This window comes from Micromys minutus, assembly GCF_963924665.1.
Source record: "Micromys minutus genome assembly, chromosome: 29".
Taxonomy (NCBI): domain Eukaryota; kingdom Metazoa; phylum Chordata; class Mammalia; order Rodentia; family Muridae; genus Micromys; species Micromys minutus.
This window is the reverse complement of record NC_137964.1, coordinates 36,354,097-36,367,272: the sequence shown is the minus strand read 5'-3', so window position 1 is coordinate 36,367,272 and position 13,176 is coordinate 36,354,097. Positions and strand designations below refer to the sequence as shown.

The 13,176-nt window shown below is 49.2% G+C and overlaps 1 protein-coding gene across 6 annotated transcripts in view; it reads right to left on the bottom strand.

Annotated features, from left to right (window-relative positions):
- FBRSL1 (fibrosin like 1) overlaps positions 1-5,469 on the bottom strand; it is an 82,700-nt gene extending 77,231 nt beyond the window's left edge. For all 6 annotated transcript variants that reach the window (XM_080940808.1, XM_080940805.1, XM_080940809.1 and 3 more), the window contains exon 1: positions 4,852-5,469. In XM_080940808.1, the coding sequence (XP_080796934.1) occupies positions 4,852-5,139 (288 nt within the window). In that variant the 5' untranslated portion in view covers positions 5,140-5,469. The remainder of the gene's footprint in view (positions 1-4,851) is intronic.
- Positions 5,470-13,176: the final 7,707 nt, after the last annotated feature.

The window sequence follows — 13,176 nt, the reverse complement described above, 5'->3', positions numbered from 1 at the left end:
GCTGGATTCAGGAACCTAAGAACTTTAAAGACTAGTAAAAAATTCTAGAGTGCAGGAAAACAAAAAAATTGCCAATCCAGTAGAGCTGACAGAACAAGACAGTCTCAGACTAACCCCACCAAGAATACAGCAACAAAACTCACAGCAAATCTAGAATGGACTCCACCCATATATGCAACCCCCTCTGAGGCTCCAGAGACACCTAAAAGAGCTAACAGCTGACATGTTACTGGATCCCAAGAATAAAACCCAGGTACAGTCAGCAAGGCCTAGGAAGGTACTTCAAGAACAGCGTTCCCATGAGATGCTGCTCGTCAACCAAAATCAGAGACCTCACCCACAAGGGAAGGAAAAATGCCAGAGAAACACCATCAATCCATGGCTCTAGTGGTGCTAAGAAATGCAAGATGAAATGACAAACTGGTGTCAGAGTAAATTTACAGTTATCAACAAAAGCAAGATGACCAGGGTCAAATGCTGGAGGACCTAATGAGACTTCAAGAGTACTACTTGCCTAGGAGCAGATGAAGCAGCTTTGGGAAAATGGCTTTCTCACTGAAGCAGAACAAGATTAAGGGAAGGGCTGGAGAGATGGCTCAGAGGTTAAGAGCACCGAATGCTCTTCCAGAGGTCCTGAGTTCAATTCCCAGCAACTACATGGTGGCTCACAACCATCTGTAATAGGATTTGATGCCCTCTTCTGGTATGTCAGAAGACAGTGTGCTCACAGACATAAATCTTGGGGGGGGGGGGGATTGAGGGGAAAAAAGGTAACAAAAAAAATTCTACTCATTCAAGAACAACCAGGGAGCTAGGAATGTAACTCAACTGGTGGGACATTTGCCTAGCATGTCCAGGATAGCTTTGATCTCCAGGATCATATCAAATCTGGTATGAGATACATGTTTCTTATTCCAGCACTTGGGAGATAAAGGCAAGTTACCAGCTACACAGCAAACTCAAGGCCAGGATGACCAAAGACTACCCTCAGAGCCCCACACTGACAACCACTGCTGGCTCAGTCTCCTCCAGGTACCACACTAGAGCAAGCAGATCTGGGGTGTGGGAGTGGTGGGTCAGTGGTGAAGACAACACAGATGCCTGTTGTCTCCTGAGGGGCAGTCGATCAGAGTGGGGCAACCTGTTAAGAGGACAAGAAAGAGCCCTGATAGGACAGGAGGTACTGTTCCCTGTTGTAGTCTTCCTAAGCAAGCACAGTTGGGGAAAGGGCCTTCCAAGCAGAGTAGTTCCAAGATCCAGGTTTGAAGTGGGTATATGGGAACTCCATGGAAGCAGGTGTGGCCCTAAGATCCAGATGTATAGAGAAGCTCAACCCAAGAAGTTAATAGGCCCAATAAGCTAAAAAGAAAAGCTATCAGTGACCTCAAGTAAGGGGTTTCCAAGAGATAATTAAAAGAGACCTTTCAAAAAAAAAAACTATATGGTTGGGGAAAAGGGGTGCCTGCACCACAATGCCACGAAAGGCAGGCAAAAAAGCTATCTGCTTAAACAAGGCCTTGTTATCGGACAGGCTGCCCAAAGTACACTGTGCATTCATGTGGGCCAAAGGGGCTGGACGCAGCCTTGCCTTCACATGCTATGTCCATTTATCCCTAGAGGGACTGGTCTTCCCCTAACCCCCTGCGACAGCTATAGGATTAACATCTCCTGTGAATGTCCACTACAGTCTAAGAGAAGGTTAGGTTCAGACCTGTGACTTTAGAACTAAGCATGCACACACCGAACCTCACACCAGAAAGCGCCGCAAGGAGGTACCTTAGACTCCTGAATAGAAAATGCTGCCTGCCATAGATCTCTTCTCTCCTCACGTAGATGTCTGTGTGGTCTCAGTTCCCACAGCTATGTACAAACACACATGGGGCATTCCCTACCAGCAGCTCATAGAAGGACACAGCCAGGGTGAACACAGCCTTCCCAAACTGTGTCCCAAGAACCTGTACTTGCAAACATGAGACTCAGAATAGACCCATGGGTCTGATTTGCTGATCAGCCATTCTCAGAGGTCACGGCACACTGGTGAGTGTTAGCTAGGCTGACAGGTTTTTGCTTTTGGGGACGTTTTTCCCCTTTAATACAAAGTCTCTACATAGCCCTGGCTATCCTAGAACTCAGAGATATACCTGCCTCTGCCTCTGGAGTTCTGAGATTAAAGGTGTGCACTCTGTGCCTGCACTAACAGTTCAGGACAGCTTTGTACACAGTATGGTTTTATAGACATATTTTATGAATTGTAACTCACATGTACTGACCAGAGAACACAGAAAATACAACACTTAGAAAAAGTAAGTCATGAGCACCACAGCACACAGCACGTAGAGGAATTTTTCTTTGTCCCACTATAGTTGATACTGCACAGGTGTGAGAAGCAATAATAGTCCCTTCCTATGTAGACAATATAGCTCTACCAAGCTCCACTGTGAAGCACCTCCCTTAACCCCAAGGTGATACTGGCTATGCAGCTGTATCTCCCCTGGAAATTCTCCTCTTCCCACTGCAAATGGAATCCGCATCCATATACCCAACTGCATCTCCACTGTGAGGAACCTCCCACCCGCCACAAAAGACACATATGAGCCCAGTTGTGTGCCTTCTTGAAGAACAATCTCCTTTCCAGTGTAGACAGCACAGCTCTCTATGGCCACTATAAGGAATCTATGTACAAGCGGCATAGCTGTTACTTGCCGAGACTCCACTGTGAGTGAATAGCACCTGCCTTCATGTGGAGGGTACATATGTTCCTGGCTATTTCCCTACACAGAGGCTCGAAAAACAGCCAACATCCATGGAACGTGGCAATGGAGCAGAAGCAACATGACACCCAACTTTCTTTTTGTCTTTTTTTTTTTTTTTTACTTTTTCAAGACAGGGTTTCTCTGTTTAGTCCTGGCTGTCCTGGAACCAGCTCTGTAAACCAGGACGGCCTTGAACACAGAGAGATCCACCTCATCTGCCTCCAGGGTACCACCACCGGAAATGCACTCATCTTAAAAGGCCTGACCTGATCACACTCAAATCGACTAGCACAAACAAATCAACAAAATCACATGACATGAAAGCACAGGTGATTTCTGCTTGGAGGTGGTAGTAAAAAAACCAGTACTCTAGATGCAGCCACCTTACAGCTACATGGACCTGAGCCCTGCTCCCCACAGTCTTAGCCCTAAGGGATAGAAAAGTGCTTGTCTGCCTGGGGCTGCATGCAGGGATAATCCTGCCTCCTAGAAATACAGGTACCAGCATAACTTGTTCAGTCACCTAAGGCACATGTACTGAGTGGAGAGGATGCTTCTGTCCCTAAACCAGGTCTCACCCTTTCACTGCAGGGTGACAGAACAGTCTTCTCTCACCTTTGTCAGTATACCAAGAGAACTGTCACAAGGAAGAAAATCTACTTTTCCTAAATGCTGGAGGGAGGAACCATGATTCTATGGATCCCTGTCCTTCACCCCCCAACCGGTTAAGAGCAGCAAGCATGCCCTCAACGCCAGCATGAGGCTTGTAGTCTCAATCTGTGGTTAAGTGCCACGCTGCATGAAGACAAGGAGTTAAGAAATACCCTTGCTTCAGATGAGATCTTAAATTGGCAGCAGGGCGAAGCTGTAACAGCCCAAAACAGTACACAAAGCACCTAAGGTGAGGCCATAAAGCCTGAGGCCCAAAGGAAGAAATGCGGAAAAGGCTGAGCTTCTGTGCAGGCTCTTTGGAGCAAGGGCCTAGGAGACACAGGTGTGGCATGGTAGGAAATGAGATTACAGATCTGGAGCATGTGGTGGTACCATGGCTGTAATGTAGGGGCTTTTGCACAGTGTCTGGCTGTGTCATTATCATCACTAAAGCAGAAACCCCAAAGCTTCCCTGTCTTAGCAAGTCAGCACCAGACACAATTCAGCACACCCCACAAAACCATCTCAGTTCAGGATCTTTGGCTTCAGCCCAGAACTCATGTTCCCCAGAAGACAGGAGGGCTGAACACAAAGTGTGACTCGGCCCTACATTCATCCTCATGTGTATTGAACAAACCCATCTCATGGTGGCTATCACCATCTGACCCTCAGCTCTACAGACCCAGCAGACCCCAGAATTAGGATATAAACTTGGGGGTTAACTCAACTTAAACATGCAATGACCAAATCCCCTTTCTCAAGCTTGGCCTGAAACTGGGGAATCGCAGGTCAGGACAAGAGTGAGAAGGGTTTGCAGCGATCCCTGCGACTACAGCCCAGATGTGGTTTCCAAAGTGCTCACCCAGACAGAGATCTCTGCATTCCTAGGGGCCTTTGAGGGTTTCTGCTGGTGCCCTGAAGGCCTGACCAGCATTTCCAACCACTTGAGTTCCAGAAACAGTAGCTACCCACTCGCCCACTCACTGACTGGACCATCTCTCTTACTTCCTTCTCTGCTAACCTGAGTTCAGGTAGAAAGGACACTTTGCTTAGCAAATACTGTGCATGACAACTCATTCAGACATGTAGTATCTTTAGTAAACCTATTACTTATACCCATGCAATAAGTAATCACTAAGAAGGGTTTGACTCCCGGTCCCATCCAAACAACCCTTAAGAGATCACCGTACAGGAAGAATCCCAAGTGTCCACCTTATCGTTGCTGCCTTCCAAGGCCCAACACTGTTCAGCTCCCCAGCTGGTACCGGACGCAGCGATAACTTGGCAACAAGTTAACAACCGCTGCAAAGCCCGCTTGGGTGGCAAGGTTTAAGTCCTCCCACACACCCCTTATTCCAGGTCCTCTTCCTGGCAAGGTGCAGCGCGGGCCCAGGAGGCGAACGTATGGGTTTCCTTGGTCCCGAGTCTGGCCTTTCAGCCCACCTACCTCCAGGGCCTCCAGGGTGCTGAAGCTGGCTATAGCGAAGCCGTCAATAACCTCCTCTTCCTGCGAGCTGGACTCGCGGCGACGGCGCCGCGGGGGGCGCGCAGCGCGCAGAGGCGTAGGGCGCTGAGGCGGCGCGCCGTGGAGTCCTGCGTTCTCCTTGCCAGGACTGGGCTCTGGCTCCTCACCCGACGACGGGCTCTGCGCGCGGGCGTCCCGGGCGGCTTCCCGACGCCGGCCACGGTCTCGCTGTGCGCGCGAACGCCGGCTCGGCCGGACCTTGGCCTCCATGGTGGCACCGCGGCGGTGACCTTGGCGCCCCGCGCCGCCTGCTACGCCGTGCCGCCGGGCTGCGAGGGCGCCGCGTGGGCTCGGAGCCGGGGAGGGCTCGGGGCTGGGGCGGGCATGCCGGGCGCGGACTCTCAGCACCGGACGCCGCGCGGGCTAGGACCCCGGGTCCGGGCCCGGCGTACCGGCGGGTTCTCAGCGGCCCTAGACCAAGCCCCCAGGGACACAGCCCATGGCGACCGGCAGGCAGCGGCAGCGGGCGGTCGAGGGCGGCGGGTGGCGGAGCTTCTGAGCACCGGGACGGTGAGGCAGACACAGTAGTGGCAGCGGCCAGAGCGGATAACAACTGACGCACTTCCGCCGGGCCGGAGGGCCAGAGGAAACGGGCGCAGCTGTGGGAGGCCGACCCGTCGACTCCGCCCCGCCCTGGCCCCGCCCTGACCCCGCCCTTCCGGACTAGATGGCTCTATGCTGAGCTGCCCCTTTCACATTAAGCCCCGCCCTCGAGAAGGGGGGCTTTCCCCCCTGCCCCGCCCCTGAAACTGGCCACACCCGTTTGCGCACTTCTCTTTAGAGTTCCGCCCCCACCCCATCAGACCACGCCCAATTCTTCCCGGCTCCACCTCTTGTCTAAGCTTTCAGTTCCTTCCGATCCTGCTCACCTGTGCAGGGCGCTGAGCCTGGTCCTGGTCAGATCCCTCCCACTTCATGCTCCGCCTTATTGACCACGCCTACTAGGCAATTAGAGCTCACGCACAAGTACTGCCCAGCCACCTGCAGCGAGTTTGTGGCGGTCAGAACCGCCCCTTCCGCCCTTCACCTAGTAGATGGTGGGTCTATGCACCTATAGTAGCTTCCGGTAAACTGAGTGGGAAGCACGTGCGAGAGTAGGCAGGTCGGTTCTGGGGTTCACTGTGTTGGAGCCCTGGAAGCAGTGTGTATGTCATCCTCTACCTGCAAGCCCTCAAACCCAGTCACACCCTGGTCCCCAAACTAAATTAGGTAGCTCTCTGATAACCAAACCGTACGGGTTCAAGTATGCTTTCCTTAGAGACCTGCCTACGATAGTCCTACGGACTGCTGCTTAGGAAGTTCAAAGCTAGACAAAACCGTGGATTTCCTCAGCAACTTCCCCAGTTGGAATGCCCTAGTTAACATGGAGCCGGTCACTAATTCACACAACAATTACCCCAAAACCTCTGAGGTGCTTTGATAACTTTCAGAAACATTTGACATGAAGGTAGGGGAGGTGTCACAGCTTGGGCACTGAGTGAAAAGTGACACTATGCCATGCCTACACCTCAGCAGCAGAGGCCCTGAAAGGAAGCAGACACAGCTAGAGAAAGCCTCAGACAGGACCTCAAGTGAACAGTTATCTGGGTCCCGAGAGAAGCCGCAGACTCTCTCTACCACGCAGTCCGTTGGGGCATCTGGGAACATGGCCTACCATCCATAAGTGCTCTTCTTTCACTTAACGCAGGGACCAGCACACCTGCCTGCCTACCCAGGAGGGAAGGTCTTCCTCTTCCCATTCCAGATTCTCTTCTGAAAACACTCACAGCTAGCATCTAACAACTGAGAATCCTGTTGGAAAAAACCCAGAACCAAAGCAGCTTCTCATTCCTGCTAACTCTATTCTCTTTTAGCCACCTCCTCCTGAGACCACCCCACCCCCAGCTTATGGGGAGTTTCTCTCCCCTATGTCAACCCTTTTCTACTCCAAGAACAATGGCTGAGACCTGCTTCTTGAAGTTTTCAACAGAAATAAAAAGTATCCTTTCTTAGCAGGTCTCCTGTGTTCTCAGATGTCCTCAGTGAAAGGCAGGGACTCCAGAGACCAGACTAGGAAGACCTTTCTTTCTGGGTTTCCTTCCCAATTTCCTTAGCTCTCCTGGGATTAAAAACTCCGTTAATTCATTTCAAACTCAGAGACAAGCCATGGCCTCCCTGGAGGAATGGGGCTGTAGCTTAGTTGTTCCCTAGAGGAGGCTTGCCATGGAAAAATATCTGTACTGATGTTCTCCCACAGGACACAGGGCGGGAGGCAGGCCTAAAGGGGACTGGAACCTGGAACAGGCTTCATTTGCCTGAGCTGTGAACTCAGGCAAATTTGCTTCCGCACAGAGTACCATTTGGATGACCCAAATATTCACCCAGGTTGGCAAGGACTTTCTAAAGTGTGTGATGCAATTTATACTAGTTTCTTAGTGGAAATGATAATCCTGTCTACCTGCAGTTGGAAGTTCCATCAACACAGGGACCCTCCAAAACAACAGATGCTTCCTAAGCACATTCTAGGCCTTTGGCTGATACCCCACAACTCTAGTCCTCACCCATTCCTTCTTTGGCTATCAGAGGTCCCCCACCCCTTATAAAGGGGATCCAGGTCACTGTTGTGAGTTCTTAGTTTCGTAGATAAAGGTATGTACAAGTGCTCAGGAGAAAGTTTGAAGAAGCTATATTGAGGTTTGGGAGGAAAAACAAAATAGAACGGGCAAGGTGTACATCCCAATAGCTGCTGGGAGAAGGAACCTGGGTAAGAAGAAAGTCATGCTTTCAGTTGAGTAAGAAGGCAGCTGCCTGCGTAGGGAGTCTTCAGTTCGAATGAGAATGCCAGAATGTCAGAGTATCAGGATAAGTGGGCTTAGAATTCTGACCACTATCTAAGGAGAGAGGCGGGTACAGAAGACAGTCTTTTTGAAGTAAGAATACAGAAAAGAGGACAAGCTTAGCAATAAAGATCTGCAAACAATTAGATTCAGGGAGTGTCTGTAAACCGATCCCCCCTCCCCCCAGTTCAGGTTTTGTCAGGCCCATTTGGATTGGCTCTTTTTCTTTAAATTTGCTTATTTCTATTTTATGTGCATTGGTGTTTTGCCTGCATGTATGCCTGTATTAGGTTACCTGGTCCCTGGACTGGATTTACAGACTGTGGTGAGCTGCCATGTGGTTGCTGGGAATTGAACCCAAGTTCTCTGGAAGAGTAGCCAAGTATTCTTAACCTCAGCCACACCTCTCCAGGATTAACTCTTAAAAGATTTGATTGTTGAGGGGCTGAAGAAATGGCTCAGTGATTAAGAGTACTGGCTGCTTCTCCAGACCACCCAGATGGTGGCTCGGTTGTCTACAGTTCTAGGGTATCCAACAGCCTCAAACAGATATTTATGCAGGTAAGACGCCAATGCACATAAAAAACAAAAACAAATCATTCTTTTAAAAAAGATTTGATTTTGAAGTAGAAGCACCTTAAACCCTGGTTAGCCTCCACTTTAGCCTAAGCAGACCTTGACTGTCAGATCTTCCTGTCTTCACCTACCAGAATGGGGGAATCACTGGTGTTCTGTGAATTAACTATAGAAGGAACAATAACGTAACATTGTAATCTTACAATCTTTTGGGCAGTTGAGATGCAGTATTTTCACCCAAAGTAAAAGATACACCTCAGATTCCATTCTTTTGAACACAAGTCATGTAATGGGCACTCAAGAGTTTAAGGGCCTTATTTTTCTTTGCAAGTCTCCACAACCCAGGACTCTCCTTGTTTTTCTACTCTGCTCCATCCACAGTTTCTCAGGGCCTCACCTATTCCCCGTCAGCCCAGGACTGCGCTTGACCACTGTGAGTGTCCTTCCCCTGGATCTCTGAGAGATAGTGTGGGTATGTGACTGGTGTGTGACACTCCCCCTCCATCAGCTGAGCTCATCAGTCATCTGTGGAGTTTGCCTTTGAGCCCCACCCCTCCTGTGCTGGACTCTGCAAAGCCAATCAATATGGACATCTGTGAGTTCAGCTCTTCAGTATCAGTTCATCTGCTTCTCATCGACACGTGTTTGGGATGCTCAGTGCTTCCATGGACATGCAACAGGATGGGCAACTCAGAAGCTCCAAGCTCCCCAACCAGGAAATGTGGTCAGTTATCCCTGATGCTACCGAATACTCAGACTGGAAGCTTAGGGTTAAAACTCCAGCTGCTGGTTGTTACTTTGTTTGAGGTAGGGTGGCTTGGAACTTACTATATAATGTAGGATGGACTCCCTAGTGCTGGGAATATGGGGGTGAGCCACCACACCCAGCTTCAGCTGTTGGCTTTTTGTTTTTAAGACAGGGTGTTGAAGCAGCTAGGCTGACCTAAAACTCTTGGCAAGCCTCCTGCCTCAGCCTCTTAAGACCTGGAATTATAGGCATGTTGGTACCACACCCAGCTTTTAACAGTTATTTTCTTGCTCACGAGACTGTAAGTTGCCCTGAGGGCTGAACTTTAATTGGTGGTCAGAGAAAACCCGTTTCACAGTTTTGTTTTGTGAGTGCCTATGTGTGTGTGTGTCTGTGTGTGTAATTGCCTGTGCATCTGTGTATGTATGCCTGTTTTTGTGCCTGTGTGTCTGTTTGTCTATGTGTGTCCCTGTGTGTCTGTGTGTCTGTGTGTCTGTGTGTGTATGTATATCTATGTGTCTGTGTGTTTGTGTGTGCCTGTGTGTGTATGTATATCTATGTGTCTGTGTGTTTGTCTGTGTGTGCCTGTGTGTGTGTGTAATTGCCTGTGCATCTATGTGTGTATGTGTGCCTGTGTGTTTGTGCCTGTGTGTCTTTGTGTCTGTGTGTATGTATATCTATGTATCTATGTGTTTGTCTGTGTGTGTGCATGTGTGTGTGTGTGTGTGTGTGTGTGTGTGTGTGTGTGTTTATAGACTGCAGAGTGGAGGAGAGGTAGAATGCTTAGCTCACCTGACCCTGTCCTTCCCACCTCGCACGGGGCAGCACTGTTGGTGGTGGTGGCAGCTTGGCACTGCAAAGATGGAATGTTGCAAAGATGCACAGCACCAAGAAAGATCCCAGTGTGTCAGTTCCAGAGGTCCAAACTGGTAGTCATTTGTCCTGTCTTTGGAACTAACCTCCTGGAGAATTCTATTTAGTCATCTTTGGTGGGCCCTCTTGCTGGCTGCTATTCAGAGGATCTGCTCTTCCACCTGCTTCTTCTGGGCCCAGGCATGTCCCTCCAAGTTCAGGCCTGTGGCTCCTTGGCATGAAGCATCACTGTTGCTTGGAGGCTGACTACTGGCCTGTTTAAATAGGAAAGACATTTCTGGTGGCTGTGGTCAGGGCCAGGTACCTGAATAATTTGTGTGTACTCAGCAAAGCTGAAGGAGAAATGGAACAGAGTTTTCATGGCCCAGAGAGACCTACATGGCTCTATCTGATGATGACAGTCGCGTTGACCCAATTTCTACACATGACTTCTGGGCCAGGAGCATGTCGGCCTCCTTTTGTCATAGGTAGAGGTAAAGACAGCGACTTAGGTATCTTGAGTCACTAGCTATTGCTATAGATACCAATACAGGTACTGGCTTGTGGGAACAGCCCAGGGTTTATCCATCCTGGTGCTCAAGTGGTTCCTGTCTCTGTCCTCTAATAGGCTAACAGGTATCACTTCCCAGCCGATCCACGAGGCCATTTTCCTGCCTCCCCCTGTCACGAGACCCAAGCTCAAGAGCAGAAGCCAGACCTTCTTTAATATGTCTGCCACACCTCTTGTTTCTGTGAAAGAGCCCCGTTCTAGATGCTGGGGTGGAAGATGTCAGACTTTGCATGGGTGACAAGCAAAACAAAGATTTATTTATTCTTTTATGAATGGTACATTGCTGCTGTTTTCAGACACACCAGAAGAGGGCATCATATCCCGTTATAGATAGTTGTAAGCCATTGTGTGGTTGCTGGGACTTGAACTCGGGACCTCTGGAAGAACAGTCAGTGCTCTTAACCTTTGAGCCATCTCTCCAACCCCTGGATTACTTAAAAATCACAGAAAACCAAAAAAGATTGGCTTATATCACTGTGAAAGTTTGACATCTGCCCTGGGTTTCAAACAGGGCTGGATCCAGTCACTGGATGGCTTTCTCTTCTAGGTTTTCTTACCTCCAGTTTTCTGTTGGTTCTTTATGAGGTATTTCTTCCTCAGACTCCATGTGTGCATGGTATACAGATATGCATGCGGGCAAAACACCTACACAGAAAGTATTGAAAGATAAAAAGAGGGAACCAGAAGAGTTAGAAACAAAAAAAGGTGTGAAGACATAGGTCTTGTAGCTTCAAAGATGGGACTACAAATATATGCCTCTAACTTTCTGGTTCTGCATGGTGTTATGTAAAGTGTGAATAGACCCCCTGTACCCCAGTGCAAGCTGACCCTGAACTCTGGGCTGTTAGGTTGACTCATGGAGGTGTACCTGGGATGTCACATGGACCCAGGAAGCAGGGTCTGTGTTTATCAGGAGCCTAGGTGAGGTTCTCATACTTGCTTATGTGGCTTGAACCACACCTGAGGGATTCAGGGCCTTGGGAGGTACTTGCTCTGTTCCAGGCATAAACTGAGAAATACATATCTTTTTCATCTGCACCAGTCTCAGCATCAACCCTGCTAAAATGTCCCCTCCTTGTTGAGTGGGTAAATAAGATACAGGTTTACCCATCATCAACTGGCAGAGGGAGGTGTTTCATTGCCCTGGAGTATGTCAAGGGTTCTTTAGGTGTGGTTTCATGGCTTTTCTTATCTTATTCCCTGCAAGATCCTTGCTGCCCAGAGGGTCACTGATGTGTAATAGACCCTTGGTCCATGAGAACAGGGGTTCCAGGTGTAATGAAGATACTGGACATCAGAAACTCAGGGATGTCGGAATAAATGGTTTATGGCTGGAAGACATCCTTGTGAGCAGGAAGGCCTCTGAGGACATGATAAATCTAAACACATGTCTCAAAATCACCCAGAGAAGAGTGGAGTCAGCACAAACCAACTCTTAGAGTGCTAGGCCAGAGGTCTGAAGTATGACTTGAGCCTGCCCTCCTCTCTGGCTTCAAGAGGTATACATTTATTTCTTTCTGCTTTAAAAACAAAATTTATTTTATTTATATGAGTACACTGTTGCTCTCTTCTCTATACCAGAAGAGGGCATTGGATCCCATTATAGATTGTGAGCCACCATGTGGTTGCTGGGATTTGAACTCAGGACCTCTGGAAGAGCAGTTAGTTCTTTTAACCTCTGAGCCATCTTTCCAGCCCTGAGGTACACGTTTCTTGTATGCATCTTAGGGCTAGTATGTAGGGAGCCGAATGTGGACGCCATTACAAGATGGCGCTGGCTCCCTCACGGTTTGAGGTAAATAACTCCATATATGGTAATGCTCTTGTCAGCTAAGGCACTGCACCCTGCTCATGCGCAGTACATAACCTATCTCCGGCCAATCCCGAGGCCTCTGGTGTCAGCAGACTGGTGACAACCAATCATGGCAAGTCCGTATGCGTTTCTCCCTATATAAGCGGACAGCTAGGGTAGTTCGGGCCCCTCGCTTCCTGCTCTTCCCTTCAACCAAGAGGCTCCCACAATAAAGCGTGATCTGAGAAGAATCCTCTGGTGGTCTTTCCTCGCTGGTGGAGGAGCGCGCCGCACTAGTATGGCCCAGGATGTTTTCAACTTGAGGACCCAAACATATTGCTAGTCTCTTCTGCTATGAGGAGGTTTCCATCAAAGTTCCCAGGATGAAGTAGGGGTGTTCTCTGGAGGCTATAATCCAGATGATCACAAACAAAGACCTTGGTAGCAGGAAGTTTTGTGAGAGACCTGGGAAGAGTATCCAGGAAGCATCTGAGCTATCCAAGTCTCGGAGAAGCCTGTACATTTGAACTTGAGGTAACGAGCTGGGGCTACCCCAGGTGCCAGACACCAGGCAAGTCTCTGTCCTTGTAACCTTGGGAGATGCTAGCACCTTCCCCATGAGAGCTGACTCCCAGATTTCTCTGTGGTGGTAGCATGTGCAGGGCTGGTGATGGTGACACTTTATCTCAGGTGGGAGGAGGTCAGCAGTCAAGCCTGAATGCAGAGTTGCCTGATTAGGAATAAGATATTTAAAGAGGTGGCAAGATAGAATAAGGTTCCTAGAGTGACTCTACTTCTGTGGAGGAGCTGGTGACTTTATAGGAGGAGAATAAAGCACAGGTACCCACAAGGGGATGGATGGTGGAGATGCCATCTGCCATGAAAGAGAGTG